The sequence below is a fragment of the Ascidia mentula genome, chromosome 4, assembly GCF_947561715.1.
Source record: "Ascidia mentula chromosome 4, kaAscMent1.1, whole genome shotgun sequence".
Taxonomy (NCBI): Eukaryota; Metazoa; Chordata; class Ascidiacea; order Phlebobranchia; family Ascidiidae; genus Ascidia; species Ascidia mentula.
This window is the reverse complement of record NC_138569.1, coordinates 20,042,262-20,057,469: the sequence shown is the minus strand read 5'-3', so window position 1 is coordinate 20,057,469 and position 15,208 is coordinate 20,042,262. Positions and strand designations below refer to the sequence as shown.

The 15,208-nt window shown below is 38.3% G+C and overlaps 1 protein-coding gene across 1 annotated transcript; it reads left to right on the top strand.

Moving 5' to 3' along the window:
- Positions 1–1,112: 1,112 nt before the first annotated feature.
- Positions 1,113–15,195, top strand: LOC145897799 (DNA topoisomerase 2-binding protein 1-like). The gene is made up of 33 exons (XM_082986244.1): positions 1,113–1,273; positions 1,548–1,653; positions 1,881–2,053; positions 2,306–2,487; positions 2,789–2,982; positions 3,184–3,303; positions 3,495–3,569; positions 3,893–3,989; positions 4,217–4,372; positions 4,434–4,537; positions 4,833–5,007; positions 5,241–5,541; positions 5,713–5,832; positions 6,123–6,288; positions 6,602–6,743; positions 7,003–7,151; positions 7,267–7,436; positions 7,708–7,863; positions 8,197–8,374; positions 8,646–8,755; positions 8,952–9,053; positions 9,395–9,550; positions 9,624–9,703; positions 10,127–10,211; positions 10,278–10,401; positions 11,043–11,182; positions 11,711–11,791; positions 12,003–12,107; positions 12,413–12,545; positions 12,899–13,062; positions 13,348–13,503; positions 13,709–13,925; positions 14,676–15,195. The coding sequence occupies exons 1-33, from the start codon at positions 1,199–1,201 to the stop codon at positions 14,792–14,794; spliced, it is 4,611 nt and encodes a 1,536-aa protein (XP_082842370.1). The 5' UTR covers positions 1,113–1,198; the 3' UTR covers positions 14,795–15,195.
- The last annotated feature ends 13 nt before the right edge of the window (positions 15,196–15,208 follow it).

Here is a 15,208-nt window from a genome sequence, read left to right as displayed (position 1 = left end):
ATTCCCCAATGACAGGCGGAAGCCCGGCAAAGTTCCGTCTAATCTCGCGACTAAATTCGCTACTTCTTGACTGGGCTTCGAAAAGTATACACACTATTGTGCTCTGGTCCGTTGTGTGATAACGTCGCGGAGCTCTTGTGATGATGGTGCGTAGGTTCTGACTCATTTCCTACTCTATCTGCATGACGCCGGCCCTTAAAACAGCTATGTGGCTTGACATTGAAGGGGCAGTTCTACTCCACGGAACTGCCTCTTTGCCAATGTTGTGTTGTTGCGATTACGTCATAAATCGACTATAAGCTCATCGATATGCGAAGTATTGGTGATTGATGAACTATGCGATCGTCGATGAAATGCAACCAACAGTAAACCATTTACTTGCGCCACTTGGCGAAGAAGGTACTTTTTTGAAGAACAAACTATTGCTTGAACCGTCAGAACGTTTGCTTGAACCGTCAGAACGTGCACAGAACCGTCAGAACAAACTATTGCTTTCAGTGACAAATTCTAAAATTGCATTTTAGACGTTTGCTCACCTTTTGAATAGATTGTAAGATAGTTCATTACAAGCCTACAGCCGCCGACGATTCTGTGCACGAAAGTACAAGCAGTCTGCAATTACTGGCCTCTTGTCTGTGGTGACTGTCCGCAGTTAGCCAGGAACTTCTCCCACACAAACGAACGCATGACCGATCGATCTGACTCTCCCTTTTTCTTTCGCTTCGTTTGTAAATGAACAATGCTAAGTTTCGGTTTATTGCTGGATCATAAATTATCCACATCTCGACGGGTTTTACACACTATTTAACTTTGAAAAGTGAATTTAGTTTTCTGCAAATGTTTATGTTTTCTTATTTTTAACACACATCATTCAATCTAAACTTCCTACTTTAAAATTTTGTAACATGAAAAACACAAATGCAGATTTATCACAAAAATTATAAATTACTCTTATAGCTTCCATTATTAAATAGAAGGTGTTTTTTTACTAGAGTTAAAACATGCAAATTTGCCAGAGTTATACCTAGCTGGTATGAGATGAAAGTTTTCAATCATCCATTTAAAGTGTTTTTCACCATGGCGGGAGTTTTTTCACAAATTGACAACAAAGTTTGTGAAAGTTGTGTTCTAAGTTTAGATGTACACTTGTAGAGTAAATTTATCAGAAGAACCAAAAAAATACTAGACTAAGTGTGGCATGACTTCAAACAATGAAGTTAGGTTATTGGGCTTGACAGAAGAAGGGAAAGAAAATGTGGAAGCTGTTCACAAGGTAAACAAAAAATGGTTTATTTAAATTCATAGCAATTGCAAAATGCTTCCCCTTAAATTTTTTGATTCACCATAAAGTTCAGGTTATTTTTTGTATGTTTAAAATCTATTGGAGAACTGAATTTATGCGCACCATGTATTAAGAAACAGGGAGGTATTTTAGCAGTCCGCTGAGAAGCAAACTATCACATTGTATTTGTATATCTGCAAAATTATGGATAGTTTATATGAAATGTATTCTTGTTTTATTTTATTTGGGTATTTTCGTTGTGCAGATGTTGACTGAGGAAAAGCTAAGATGTTTGTGGATAGACTCTCAACAGGCATTTTCTGTGAATAGATTGGAAGAAGATGTTATATATGTTGTTGACCCCACGGAAGGTAAATATTTGAATTATCCTAATTAAGGCTACAAGCTTTGACACAATTCTACAAAAATATACCTAGTTAAAAAATTGGTGTATGTTTCTGGTTGAGCACAGGTAAATTATTTATGTTCATTTTTCAAGAATATAGTCACATAATTTGTGGGTATGGTTTGTTTCTTTTATGAGTAAATGACCTCAAATTACTTTTATTGCCAATTGAACAAAAGTTTTTGAATTCAGGAAAGGAAGTTGAACATCTTGTTAAACTTGGCTTCACAGTGATTGGGCCTCAATGTGCCATGACAATCCTGAAGTACAACAAGCAGCTGAAAAGCAACATGAAATATCCAGTTTACAATCTCACAATGATGGGAACTCTCATTAGTTTCTCAAACTTTAAATCAGATCAAAGGGTAATAAAAGCTTACTAAATTTATTAAAAAATAAGTTGTTTTAATGTGAATATATCCAAGAAACTAACCTTGAATGTGATATTTAAGTCCTTTCAAATGAAATATTTGTTTCTTTTGTCTATTCCCAAAATATCACCCAATAAAGACTTGTTTATTGACAAAAAAAAATATTCTTGCACACAAAAATACACAAAATATCAAAGTAAATTATGTGGTTATTGCTCCATAAACGTTTATATGCTGTTTGTTCAGACGGAACTGATGAACAAAGTGGAACGCATGGGTGGACAGGTAACCTGCGTTCTTAGTCAAGATGTCACCCACTTGGTGGTGAAGGAAGTCGGTTCTGTGAAGTATTTTAGTGCTGCTCTCTTCAAAATACCGGTCATGACATCAGAATGGATTGAACACCTATGGAAGCATGGACAATCCAGGTATGTTTTCTGATGTTAACATTGCCTTCCAATTTACTCACACCTATAAAAAGATTTAAAATACGGAAACTAAGGTGAACAACAAGTTAAAATTACAACTCATTTTATACTTGGGTGTCATAAAAATGTAACCTAGTAGCATCTCATTATTGTCATCTTTTAAATAAGTTGTATCACCATTGGTGTATAAATTTGATGTTTTATGGACACTGCCTTATGCTTTATCATCGAAAGTGGGTTTAAACAAATACTAGTATGCGTAAATTTGAAGTGTGACATTTTAAAACCTTTTCATTTGAAGATACATCTCAGCAAAAGATGGAAAGTGGGAAGAATTTAAATGCCCCATATTTCTTGGCTGTCACGTCTCAGTGACAGGTTTTGGCACAAATGAGCGCAACAGCATCCAGAAGTTAATCACAAAGTTTGGAGGAAAATACAGTGGGGCAATGCAACAAGATGTCACCACTCATCTTATTGTTCATAAACCTGAAGGTGGGTGCATTTGTTCTCAGGTCCGAGATAGGTTGTGTTAATTTTTAATTTTAAATGCGAGTGTTTGTGAAGGAACCAATCTTTGGTTTTTAATCATATCTACTTATGGAAAAGCCTAAATGGAAAATCTACAACAGTTAGCATTTTTGTTCAAATCTAAGCAGAGACATAATGTATCCCTGTTGACTTGTTTACATTTAGGTCAGAAGTTTGCGATGGCGAGCAAGTTTGGTGTTAAAGCTGTCAGTGTCAAGTGGGTGAACAACAGTATTGAGAAGGGATCCTGTCAAAACCACACTAAATACGTTGTTGAGGCACCAGGTAAACTGCGGAGACTAACATCTGTATTTCATATGTATAATGTGTCTATGATGCAACATGTAAATGATTATTTGGTTTTAAATCACTTATATTGGTTGTTGTTGTGTTGCAAACAAAAAAAAAACATTTGCTATTTATACAGACATGTCACAAAGTATTTTCGAAACAGAAAATGTTGTGTTTTTTTGCAGCAAAGCCAGCTGTAAATCCCAGCAGACCAGCTTCATCCACTCCAGAATCGAGTCGTTCCAGGGTTCCCAGCATTCGTAAGATTCTATTTACCTTAATATTGCAAACTTTTTGTGGATACTGGATGCAAGCATTGAGCATGTTGTTGTGTTTTTGCGTCAGAGCAAGCCATGGTGTCTACCGTGTTTGCTCAGAAAGCTTAATGAACAAAGTTTTGCACTGGAAAAAGTATTTGTTGGAATGTAAAGTGTCTTCAATCTTGTAAGACGCCTTTATCTAGGAATTACTTATTGCCTTGTGTCGTACATCATATATGCAATACCGAGACACCTATTGACGCATAACGTATTTGTCAATGTTGACGCAGTTATGCAATGTTTTGATATTCGTGTTTCCACAGAGGACATGAGTAGTATCAGCATGTTGGCAGTTAACGAAACAGCGAGTACAACAATTGCTGACATATCCCAACTTTCCACTATCAACCCTCCAACAAAGTAAGGGTTAACTTCCGTTTGTTTTGGGCGTTTAAAATATTAGTTTCAAAATTTCAAATTTTGGTTAACTGTGTAATTAAAAAGGATTTACAGTACTTCAATGAAACATTTGATATCCCCTCAAAACTAAGTAACGTAAAAAAACATGCCAACACAAACTATCAATGACGTAAACTCAAAACAAAATTTAAAATATACAATTAAACTGACCTAAAGTAACCTCTCAGATCCAACCAAGCGTTGAGCTTACAAGACCTCTGGACTTTCCCGATGTCTCACAACTTTGAACAAGTGTTGGATGGATTGTGTGTTTACCTCACTGGTTTCACTGCGAAAGAGGAGGAAAAAATACGAAAAATTCTTAGCCTCAGCGGCGCCACCAGGTGTGTGATATTGAAACATGTTTGTATTTGAAAAAGTTGGCTGTGTTTTTGTTGTGACCAGATTGAACCAAATTACGCCAAGCGTGACGCACGTGATTGTCGGTTCCGCCCCGTTGGTTCCGGACCACCTAGTGTCCACACTGCAGACGGAACTAAAGTCACAAGGTTTGTTTGTACGATTCACTCCTTTTAACACCACCAAAATGCAAGTAAATACAAATGGTTTTCATATTTAACCACAAAAATGCTTTTAATTCTTCACTAAGTGCTTGAAGCTGCGTTTTTGTTTAAATATTTTAAAAAGATGGTTTTTCGTTGTTTGTTTTAATATACGGGATGCTATTTTCGAGTGAAAGATTTCAGTTGTATTTTGCTTCACCCAGTTGGTGAAATATTTTATTGAAGACATAATTGTTGTAATTCACTATTAAAATACTTACGTGTATGATGTCTTTTACAGATCGCGACTTGTGGGTTGTCTCGTACCGCTGGGTTCTCCAGTGCATGTTGCAAGTTGAAATGTTGGACGAAGCGGAACACTGGGCCGATGACGTTGTGCCGAAACCTTCCGATCTTGGCCGAAATGTTTCGGAAATGCCGTCGCTAGATGACGACACAACTATGCGCAGATTCAGGTTGGCGACGGTTTTCAACCATTTTTTTAAAGTTTATGCGTTTTACTGTGCAAAGCGCAATTGTTGCCTAACCTGAATTTTGTCTTTTTTCGTAAATTTTAATTATGTTTTGCAAGCAAAGCGTTTTGAATATGTAATAAATTTGATGACAAAAAGTTATCGCGTTTTTAAAACAGGTCCCTTTAATTTTTGTGCAGCTTGCATCTGTCATGACATTTTGTTTGTTTGTTCAGAAACACCCCGCTTCCTCCGCCCATGTCCACATCACATGACGTCACAGCTGACGTCAGCAACATGCATGACGTGCTTTCCCAGTACATGGGAGCTAACGATGACCTTGGCGGTGTAAAGGACGACGCAGGGGACAGCACATTGTTGAGAAACTTTGGACCGGGAGAAGATTTACCGACTGTCGAGGGTCAACAGAAGGATGCCGGGGAAACTCAAGGTGAAGCCATGATGTTCAAGGGCAAGACCTTCCACGTGGTCGGGTTTGACGAAGAGGAATCTGAGAAGTGCGTGGAAGCTATAGAGGTGAGTATTTTTTCTCTTGTTTAATTTCACTCCTTTTGGGTTCAAAATCAAAAGTTTAAACTTATTTTTCATGCTCTCTAGTTTATTTTTTTTGTGTGTAAAACCCCGCACTTCAATTGTAGGCATTGTAAATGTTACTGAGTAAAAGTTTCGCGTTGTTTTGTCCGACAGTCTATGGAGGGGCGAATTCTCCCATCTTACAGCAAGCGTATCGCTGATTATGCGGTTGTTCCAATAACTGGATTTCCAGTAGAGAAAACAGTTCAACATATCGTCACCGATTTCTGGATAGTAAGTTGTGACTCTTAATAAGAAGTGGTTAAGAATATATATTTTTCAAAAATATAAACATCTATAGGGCTGCTTTGATCGCTGTTAAACTTTTTATAGGATTGGGAATACGTTAAAAAGCACCAAACTATACGTGTCATAGTTGTACAGAAATTGCTTGTGAACAATTATTTAAAAAACTATTTCATTTTTTCGCAATAAATCCTTTAATATGACTACATGTGGCTCCCCCCTTCGGTCATCACAACTTCACAAAAGGCATCCACCCTTTTCTCTTTAACCTTGAACAGGATTTGTGTATGACTGAAGAAGTGTTGGTGGACCCCGACTCCCACCCCATGTGTACCCCCTTCCTGGTTCCTGATGGGGTTCAACCCCTTGATAATTGCGTGATGGGCTTAAGTAAATACCAGGAGCCTGAGAGGAGTCATCTCGTCGGGCTGATTTCCGAACTGGGTAAGATTATTTTTACCTCACAAATTGCTGAATTTTGTGTAGTTGAAGTTAAAAAAGATAAAAGCTTAAACTTAAAAGAGAAACTCCCTTTTTTAAACATAAACATGTATAATGGTATGTAAGTAGTTAACTTTATGGAAGCATTAGACGAAATAATGATCTACCAAGTTAGGTGCAAGTGCCGTGATTTATTCTGCAACTAATTGGGTACAGAACATGTTGACAGTGTCTGCAATAGCAGCATATTGTGGAACCGTCGTTAAACAAGTGGTACCATCTCTATTTCACTCAATTAGTTTTCATTTGAATTAAGGTGGGGTGTACCAAGACAACGTGGCGAGGACAGACCTTCCAAACAGCAGCTTACGTAAAACCACTCACTTGGTGGTTGTGTCACCAGAGGGCGACAAATACAAAGGCTGCAAAAAGTGGGGAATCCCCTGCATCACAGCCGAGTGAGTCAATTAGTTTTGATTAAAAACTTTTGTTTTAGATGATTTTTGCTCACATAACTCAGGTGTGCGTAAGATGAAAATTAATGCTTTTGAGTAAATGCGAACCATATACCCTTGATGAGCTCTTGAGTCGACAAATCATTTTTGTGGTTTCACGTTTTAACTTACAGCGACATTTGCCTGTGAAGCAAATATTTTTTCTATAGCAGACATAGTGGACATAGGGCATTTTGCCCAAAGTAAATATCTTTCCGTACAGATGGGTGTACGAATGCGCAAGGAGGGGCAGGAAAGTATCGGAGAGTGATTTTAACGTTGAGAAACCACGACTGCCACCTGCCGACGATACAACGCACATTGACGTCACAAGTAATGATGTGAACCCCGACAAGGAGACGGAGCCTGAAGGTATTACGTCATTGCGTTAATTGAGTTATAAACCAAAGCGAAGATTGCGGAGTTTTTGTATGTAAAAGAAATAAAGCAATATTGGGCTCATAGATGTTTTGGTGTTTTTAATAAGAAACTGGCAAAGGTGGTGTGGCTACAACGGAACGTTTGTGTGATCCTGAGTTTCCGCCCATGCCACGTCCACCCAACCCGGCCGTCGAGCGGATACGTAAAAGGTTGCAAGCTAAAGCGGAGGCGAAAAAGGCCAAAATTCAAAAAGTGGAAACTCCCCTGAGAGAGAGGGTAACATGAGCATAGTTATATTTTAGTACTGGATGTTGTGGTGTTTCAAAATAAAATATCAAACTTTTCATGTCAAAACACTTCTCTCGTTGAACTGTCAAAAACTAACTCATGATTAACCATTCAATTCTGACTCAACGCAAGATCCCTTGTTGTTTTGTTGTGGCTTCGACTTTTGGATCTTTTGTAAAATAAAACAAGACACTTGTCTGTCATTGTGGAGTGATCACCGAGGGCATATTACAAACAGTGTGTGTTTTTCCTACTCCAGTTTCTTCGGTTAAACATGGAGACCCCGAGTAAATGGATGGGTAAAGGTTGCGAATCAAACATTTCCTTTGATCTTGACGAAGTTTTTGCGATGTTGAAAACACCGGTTCGAACACAGAACGAGATGAGGGAAGCCATGAAAAGTAACCCGGGCACTGTGAGTTTGGTTTTCATCTTTTGCCTAAATTTTATTTTAACTTGAAGAAAAATTGATTTTAAAAGAGTTTAAAGAGGAATTGTTACAAATTTAAGAAAAGTTTTTACTAGCAAACAATATTATTATTTTTTTTTGACCGCACCGGGATTTGAACCCGGGATATCCTGGGCACGAGTCCCGATCAGGTTTTCTTCTTGATATATATGGGTCGGGCGCTTGACCAATGCTACCAATATTATCTAGACTGCTGATAAAACCATGTTGTCATTGCCGCCTTCTAGTATCCTTATATAAAAAAAACAATCGTTGTGTACACATTTGTATTTTTACTAGCCCATGAGCGAGTTTGTGGAAAGGTTTTTGGCCGAGAACCTCCGGGATGCCCCAGATATTGGTCACCCGATCATCGCCAACCTCAACCACGAACTACAACAAGTTGCCGGGGATGAAACGTCATTTAATGGAGGGTTGGAAAAAGAGAATACAATGGTTGAAGAATCCAAACAAAATGGTAAGTGGAGAGATGGTAGTTTTCAATTGGCCGAATCTTTCAAGTGAATCCAATTATTTGCGACTATTTTTTATGTAAAAAAATCTTTTATCAGTAACAACTTTATTTTCATAGCGTTGTGAGCAAAGGGTTTTTACATAAAGTTGAAAGTGGACAAATTAAATTTGGAAAAATACTTCTCCATCTCAACAATATAGTAGTTTTTTTCCTACAGAAAATATTCACATAAAGTCATATAAAACCTACTTAAAACCAAAATGCTCATTTTCAGCTGGGGTTGTCGACGAGACTGTGAACAAAACAACAATACCAACTCAAAACCCAACCCAGGACATCACCAACCTTAAACCTTTACACGGGGTTGTTCTGTATGTCTGTAAGGTACCGAATCCTGTTCATTTAGCAATATTACCAATTGAAGGGGTTATTTTGGAGTTAAATGCACTTAGTATGTGAAAAGGAATGTTGGGTGGCAGATGCTGGTTCTAATGGATTTGTTTTCTTTAAACCAATGCGATTTAAATCCACGCTATCGTGTGTTTTTGCGGCAAGTTTCACACACGTCTTATGTTTTCAGAAACTTTCCAAACAGCGCATGGAACTTAGCGCCACCGTGCGTGAGCTTGGGGGTGAGTTTAGATGGAGTTACGACGAAGCTTGCACCCACTTCGTTTTCCAGGTAAAAGAAGTATTATTTGCGTATTTACAGTACACAAAAGTGATCGTTTAATTTAATATTCTTAAACAAACCCTATGATTTTGCGATACTTAAAACAACAATAAGCGTAAAACGACAATTTGAAAGCAAAATTAAGCAAAAGTAGAAACATAGCATCTGTTTTTCGTAGCAATTACCTATACCTATAAGTTCAACAGGAACGCGCAATAGAACAACGACGTGCTTCTACTTAAACGTTTCGGCGACTAGTTTGGACATCACCAGATGTCGATTCCTACCTACTACTGTTGTACATGTTGATATCCTTGTTTATCAAGCAAACCTGCGCGTTTGCATTTCAGGGAAAACTAAACGACACAAACCGTGAATTTCGAAGCGCGAGAAACGATGGGAAACTAATCGTGTCGCCACACTGGGTCACCGTCTGCGCCGAGACTATGACGCGGGTCGACGAGGGGAGTTTCCCCCACGTATACGACCCCAATAAATCCATACAGGTTTGATTCGAAAATAAAACTTCCAAAAAATTGTCTTGATAATGTAAAAACTTATCGGTATCTTACGTTTCAGATGGTGCAAAGGACAAGTCCAGTGAAATCTCGTAAGAAGTCGGTGCGAACCCAGAATAAATCGACCCTGGATATAAGCAAGTATGTCAGGTTTATAAAACTAAAAAATGCCACGGAAAACTACAAAACCATCATTACTACAAAACCATCGTGTTACGTTTGAGCCCATGGGAGCGAATGTTAACGCATTTTTAATTTTGTTTTTTTAATATAATATAATTCTTTGATTAAATAATACAAAACTGGATCAATTAAAAACCAAAGGCTCCTGGCAGAATTCATTGGCGTAGATTAAAGTGGTTAATGAGTATTTTATTTTGATTATGTTGTAAGACTGTGCTTACTGACCGAATTTTTTTGGATTTAAAATTTACCGAAATTTTTCTTTTATGACCAATAATTGGTTTGTACATTCGTAAGCACAAACTGCTAAACGCTCAAACTTCATTGACTGTTTCATATATCAGCACCACTCCTCACGCCCAAATATCTTTCTTGTTGTAGAATTTCAAACAATACGACAATGCAGCCCCCTTCGCTCACAACGTCATCAACCGACCTCGAACTTGCGAATCTTCCTTCAGCCATGGTTTGATATTTTAAAGGAAAACCCGCCGCATATTTTTCACACGTATAATCGGTTCCCCTTTAACAGTTTGAGCCGCAACAACGAGTTGAAGATTCACAGGAAGCGAGAGACAACCTGAGGAAAACGCTAGAAAATATCATGTCATCTACCACAGGGGTCGCTAAAGAGCAGACTGCCCAACGTCTTAGCTGTAAGTACCTGACCGGGATTCGTGGCCAGGATATCCTGGGTTCAAATCCCGGTGTGGCCAAAGAAGTAAAAAAACTACAGACAGGGGGGAGTAAATAGCTGATCGCCCAAGGCTCCGTCCCATATAACCGAGAAAAAAACCCTATCAAAATATTCTTGCCCAGAATATCATGGGTTCGAATCCCGGTACGGCCAAATAAAACATACTATTGGACATAACTTATCACACGTCAACGTTTTTTCCTTGTATTGCGTACAGAGTTGCGTCAGCCTTTTTGTTTTACCCAAAATTAGCAACATGTTTACAACTCCCATAACATGGCCCCGATTTCCGGTGTGCGGTAATTATGAAAGCTAAGGCCGGTGGTCTTGTAGTGCTTCAAAACGACTAGCTTGTTGAGTTGACATTATGTCGGTTTGAGGCACTCCACGTCAGTATTTTCTAAACCACTTTTTACATTTAGAAATACGTGAAAAACTGTGTATGTTGCACTGAGAATTCGGTAACCTGGCGATTGTTCTGTAAAAATTCGAACGGTTATAATATGCAATCAGGCCAAAGATTTATTTAGCTCCGTATTTTGCTTCTGAACGATTCGCGTGTTAACCACTCTTTATGTAATGACAATTTCTTGATCACAGGCAGCCGAGCCGGCAATTTGTCATCACCTGCTACTGCTCCACAGCGCCGTACAGCGGCCACTCCTGTAAATCCGATTGCGTTGAAACATTCTCCTCATTCAGCGGAAAATGATAAACCTGAGTCATCACAAGATGTTCAGGTAATTTTGGTTTCTGTTCAGTGCAAAATTTTATGCACAAATCATTGGTATCTTCCCCTGTACTCCTACTTATGCGCCCAACATAAATGCAAACAGGACCACTTTTTTGACCTGATAGGTGTCATCAGTGCAGTTATGGTGTACAACGATCTTGTCAGCTAAATAGTCGACAAGATCTTAGCTGCACAGATGAGACCTATTAGGTCGAAATAGTGGCCCTCCTGTTTGCAGCTCTGTGTAAAAAGCATTATTGGGTCTGTTGCTTTTACATGAATACTTTAGTGTCGATCCCTTTATGTGACGTACAAGATTGTATTAGTATTGCCTCATGTAGCGCGTCTTTTTGACCACTTGATGGTGATTTAGAAACTTTATCTATGAATCATATTTATCAAGCCAATAATTTGACTAGCGACGGGACATAACTCAACTACTGACGTCGGTCAAAAAGTTGAAAGGATTTCATTGAATTTTTGCCCGAACATTTCCGATCTTAAAATCTCAATGGTTTAACATTACCTTGTCCAGGTGGTGTGGGACGACCCGATACGAAGGGAGGAAATGGAAAGGTTGAAGAAACAAGCTTCAACTGTTGAAACACCAACCAGGGTGGGTAAAGAATGTTGACAAATTAACATGTTACCCGATTAGGAACTGAAACTTATCTGGATTTGGTTTATCTGTAACGTTGACAGTAGTCATAATATTTTTTTTTAAGATTTTTTAACGTTTTTAACAGTGTTAAGATTTCAATGATCTGGGCTTTTTTGTCAGTAACGTTTTTCGTGATGTAAAAATGTTCTCTGATTTCCTTTTCAAGGCCCCGTCCAATGCATCAAGTTCACGTTTAACCCCAAACGCAACCAGTACCGAACAACTGACTAAAAGTGTTGACGAATCGATTCCTCTAGCTCAAAAATCGTTGGTTAGTATATAATAATATCAAATGTTTCTTTGTGATTTTACATAAGTGCAATTATTTACGGTGAGCAAGTGACGTTGGAATTAATGAATGTTAGCATCTTGGTTTTAAATGAATGCGGTCTTATTTGTAAATTACCCGTATATATATCATTGGAACATCTGTCTCCTATGTCCCGATACACGTAGAAATAAACCAACTAATTACTATATCACCATTCCAATTTCACATTTATGATGAAAGTTTTCAACATAAATAACAATTTGTCAAACAGCGTATTTGTCAACTTGTGCAACTTGTTTGTGCAGCAAACTTCAACAACCGCAGTCGACCAAAACACTTTGTCTCAAATACTGAGGGAAGGAAGGACACCAGCTTTCCTCATTTCATCCGTTACACCTGAGCAGAAATCCGATTACGCCGCACTCATAGAGAGACTGGGTAATTCCATGACATCTTCACAGTAAATTGCATTCTGTAAAAAACATTGATAATTTTTCGAAGCTGTATGTGGATTTTTTGTCAGCATGTTGTCATTGTTTTAAAGAAGCAATTCATTACTGAAATACGTTCGCTGATAAAGTGGATGTATAGGTTGTGCAACGATGTTTAATGACAAACGTTTCCAGTAAATAGCTTTTGTCGTTATCAGTGTCAAAACATATACCAATGACTTTTCATCAAGTATTTCCTGCCAGAGGTGCCGGACGCTACATAAAGCGTGTTATATTGAACCTTTTTTAACGACCGTATCGATTTTTTCACGAGAATTTATTGTATCGGTGATATTACAGGGGGGATTTACCTGGACCGCGACTACTTCGACTCTTCGTGCACTCATCTTATCGTTAAGAGACCAGTTCGCAATGAGAAGTTCCTCGCTTCACTCAGTTCCGGCAAGTGGATTCTCAGTACAAGTTACATGGAAGCATGCAGGGAAGCTGATTCGTTTGTGAAGGTATTTCAGTATTCTCTATTTCACCATCTAATCCTCTAAGTCTAAGCGGCGTAAGACAGCGGTGCTCAAGACTTCATTATTCTTTGTAACTACTAATAATATTGTTAGGATAAATTAGAAGTAAGAGTTTCTTTAGTTGTTAGCATTGAAGGTGCTATTATTGTCAGGAGATAACTCAAAAATTATCTTAACTTGTTGTTATTGACGCATTTAGACTGCGCTGGGTCACGTAAACACAATAAAGGCGTAATTTTGTTTACTCACGTGATGTTTTAACAACAACAGGAGGAACCTCATGAGTTCGGCAACCCGGCGTCGCGGTGGAGTCCCATAACCGACACTGAAGCCCTCCTCGTTTCTTCCGCCCACCGCTGGAGGGCGCGCTTGAACGAGAAGCGAATTCGCGACGGAGAAATTGAAGGAGCGTTTGCACAATGGAAGGTAGCATTAATACTTTTTCTGCACGATTTACTTAAAAAACAAAGGGTTTTTGAATAATTGGACGCTAAAAGTCATCAAGATCATTTAGTTAGTTTTGAACAGCTTATTCAAATTATTAAACCTTATTTTCTATTGATTTCTGTTTACAATTTTCCCTGTTTTTTCACACAAAAATCACACTTACTCCACTCTCTGTCTCCACCAGGTGGTAATGCACGTGAGTGATCGCCACACCCCAGGTTTCGTCCGTCTTCTACAAAGCGGGGGTGGTTCGGTACTTTCCCGTGCACTCCCCTACCACGGAGATATTGGTGACGTCACACATGCTATACTCGATCCGAATCGCGCGAAGCAACTTCCCAACTCGGAGATTGAAAGTTTGGTTCAGGCTAACGTGCATTGCTGCATACCCGAGTACATCGGTAGGTGGATTTTTTAAAGGTTTGGTTTGGCCATGTTAATAGATTAGTGGTTCTTAACTGGTGGGGCTTTGTACAGTTGTAGGTGGGTGATTAGTCGACACTGAAATACACAAAAGTAGTTGCAAGATAAATGTTGTTCTGTATTCACTGCGTGTCATACACTTATTTGCATTTGGTCACGCAATGCGGTAAATAATTACATTCTGAGTTTATGTTCCAGTCAAAATTTTTCAATTCTTAAAACTTCAACAATACCTAAATTCCAAGTCCAATTTTAAAGTAGGAATTTCCGTTTAAACTCGAAGTGGAAAATGAGAGGGAAAAGTTAAAAAAACGACTGTATTAGACTGAGTAGAATCCACCCAAATTTCCCGCAACACCTTATGTTAGTTTAAGAGGAATAGTTAGATGTTGCACCTGTTAATTGTAATGAAACGAGTGAACATCTCTCTGGAGGCGCGTTGTAATTTGTTTGACATTTGGCACGAGACACCAAAATTTCGGCAAGCCATTCATATGAGGTTGCGACCACCAGTTGGGAAAACTTGATTCTCCTAATATCGTTCAAAACGTTTTAATTGACAGTTTGATTTTTGCAACAGATGGAAAACAACATATTTCATAACGTAAATTTGAAATAAATAAGTGACACACAAATATGTAAAAATTTTAATATTGAGATTCGCGTCAGGGTTTTGGTTTAAAATGAAAGTGAAACCAAAGTATCGAAGATTTTTATTATTATTGCAGCTGATTTTCTTATGAAAGATCCACAACCCGAACCCGAAAGTCTGTATCTTCCCCAAGTTAAAACCATGCTGGAAACCTTACGAATGGAAACGCCGAGCAAGCGGCCTCGTCTGCAATAGATCATTTCCCTTCATCTTTCGTAATTCCCAGAGTTTAAACACGATAGTTGGTGTATGTGAATCAACTAACGTTCGGGAAAAGGTATATGCAACCATTGCTTTACGACGCTAAAATTTTTTGTGAAACAATTCTATATAGAAGCCTTTCTTCTTTCTAGCGCTGCTAGATTTAATATCGTAGACCAAAAACGCGTTATATCCTGCCGCAAATATGCTGTGTGATTAATTATAAACAGTTCATTGTTTTGATGAAGTTTCAACTCGCATTATATTTCCCAAATGTTTGATTTCTACGATTGTACTTCAGCCGCGTTCGCATTGTTCTGGCTCTTTTGTTTGGTGCTTGTATTTTTTTTCCTTTGACTCATTTTTTTGGGTGTTATTTGCCTCCAAAATATAAAGCACACTTTTCTG

Bases quoted from the DNA above. Each gene is read 5' to 3' on its own strand.
- LOC145897799 (XM_082986244.1), top strand. From the start codon at position 1,199: ATGACTTCAAACAATGAAGTTAGGTTATTGGGCTTGACAGAAGAAGGG. The intron at 2,054-2,305 runs GTAATAAAAGCT...CTGTTTGTTCAG, and splicing joins ACTTTAAATCAGATCAAAGG to ACGGAACTGATGAACAAAGT. The intron at 8,756-8,951 runs GTACCGAATCCT...TTATGTTTTCAG, and splicing joins TTGTTCTGTATGTCTGTAAG to AAACTTTCCAAACAGCGCAT.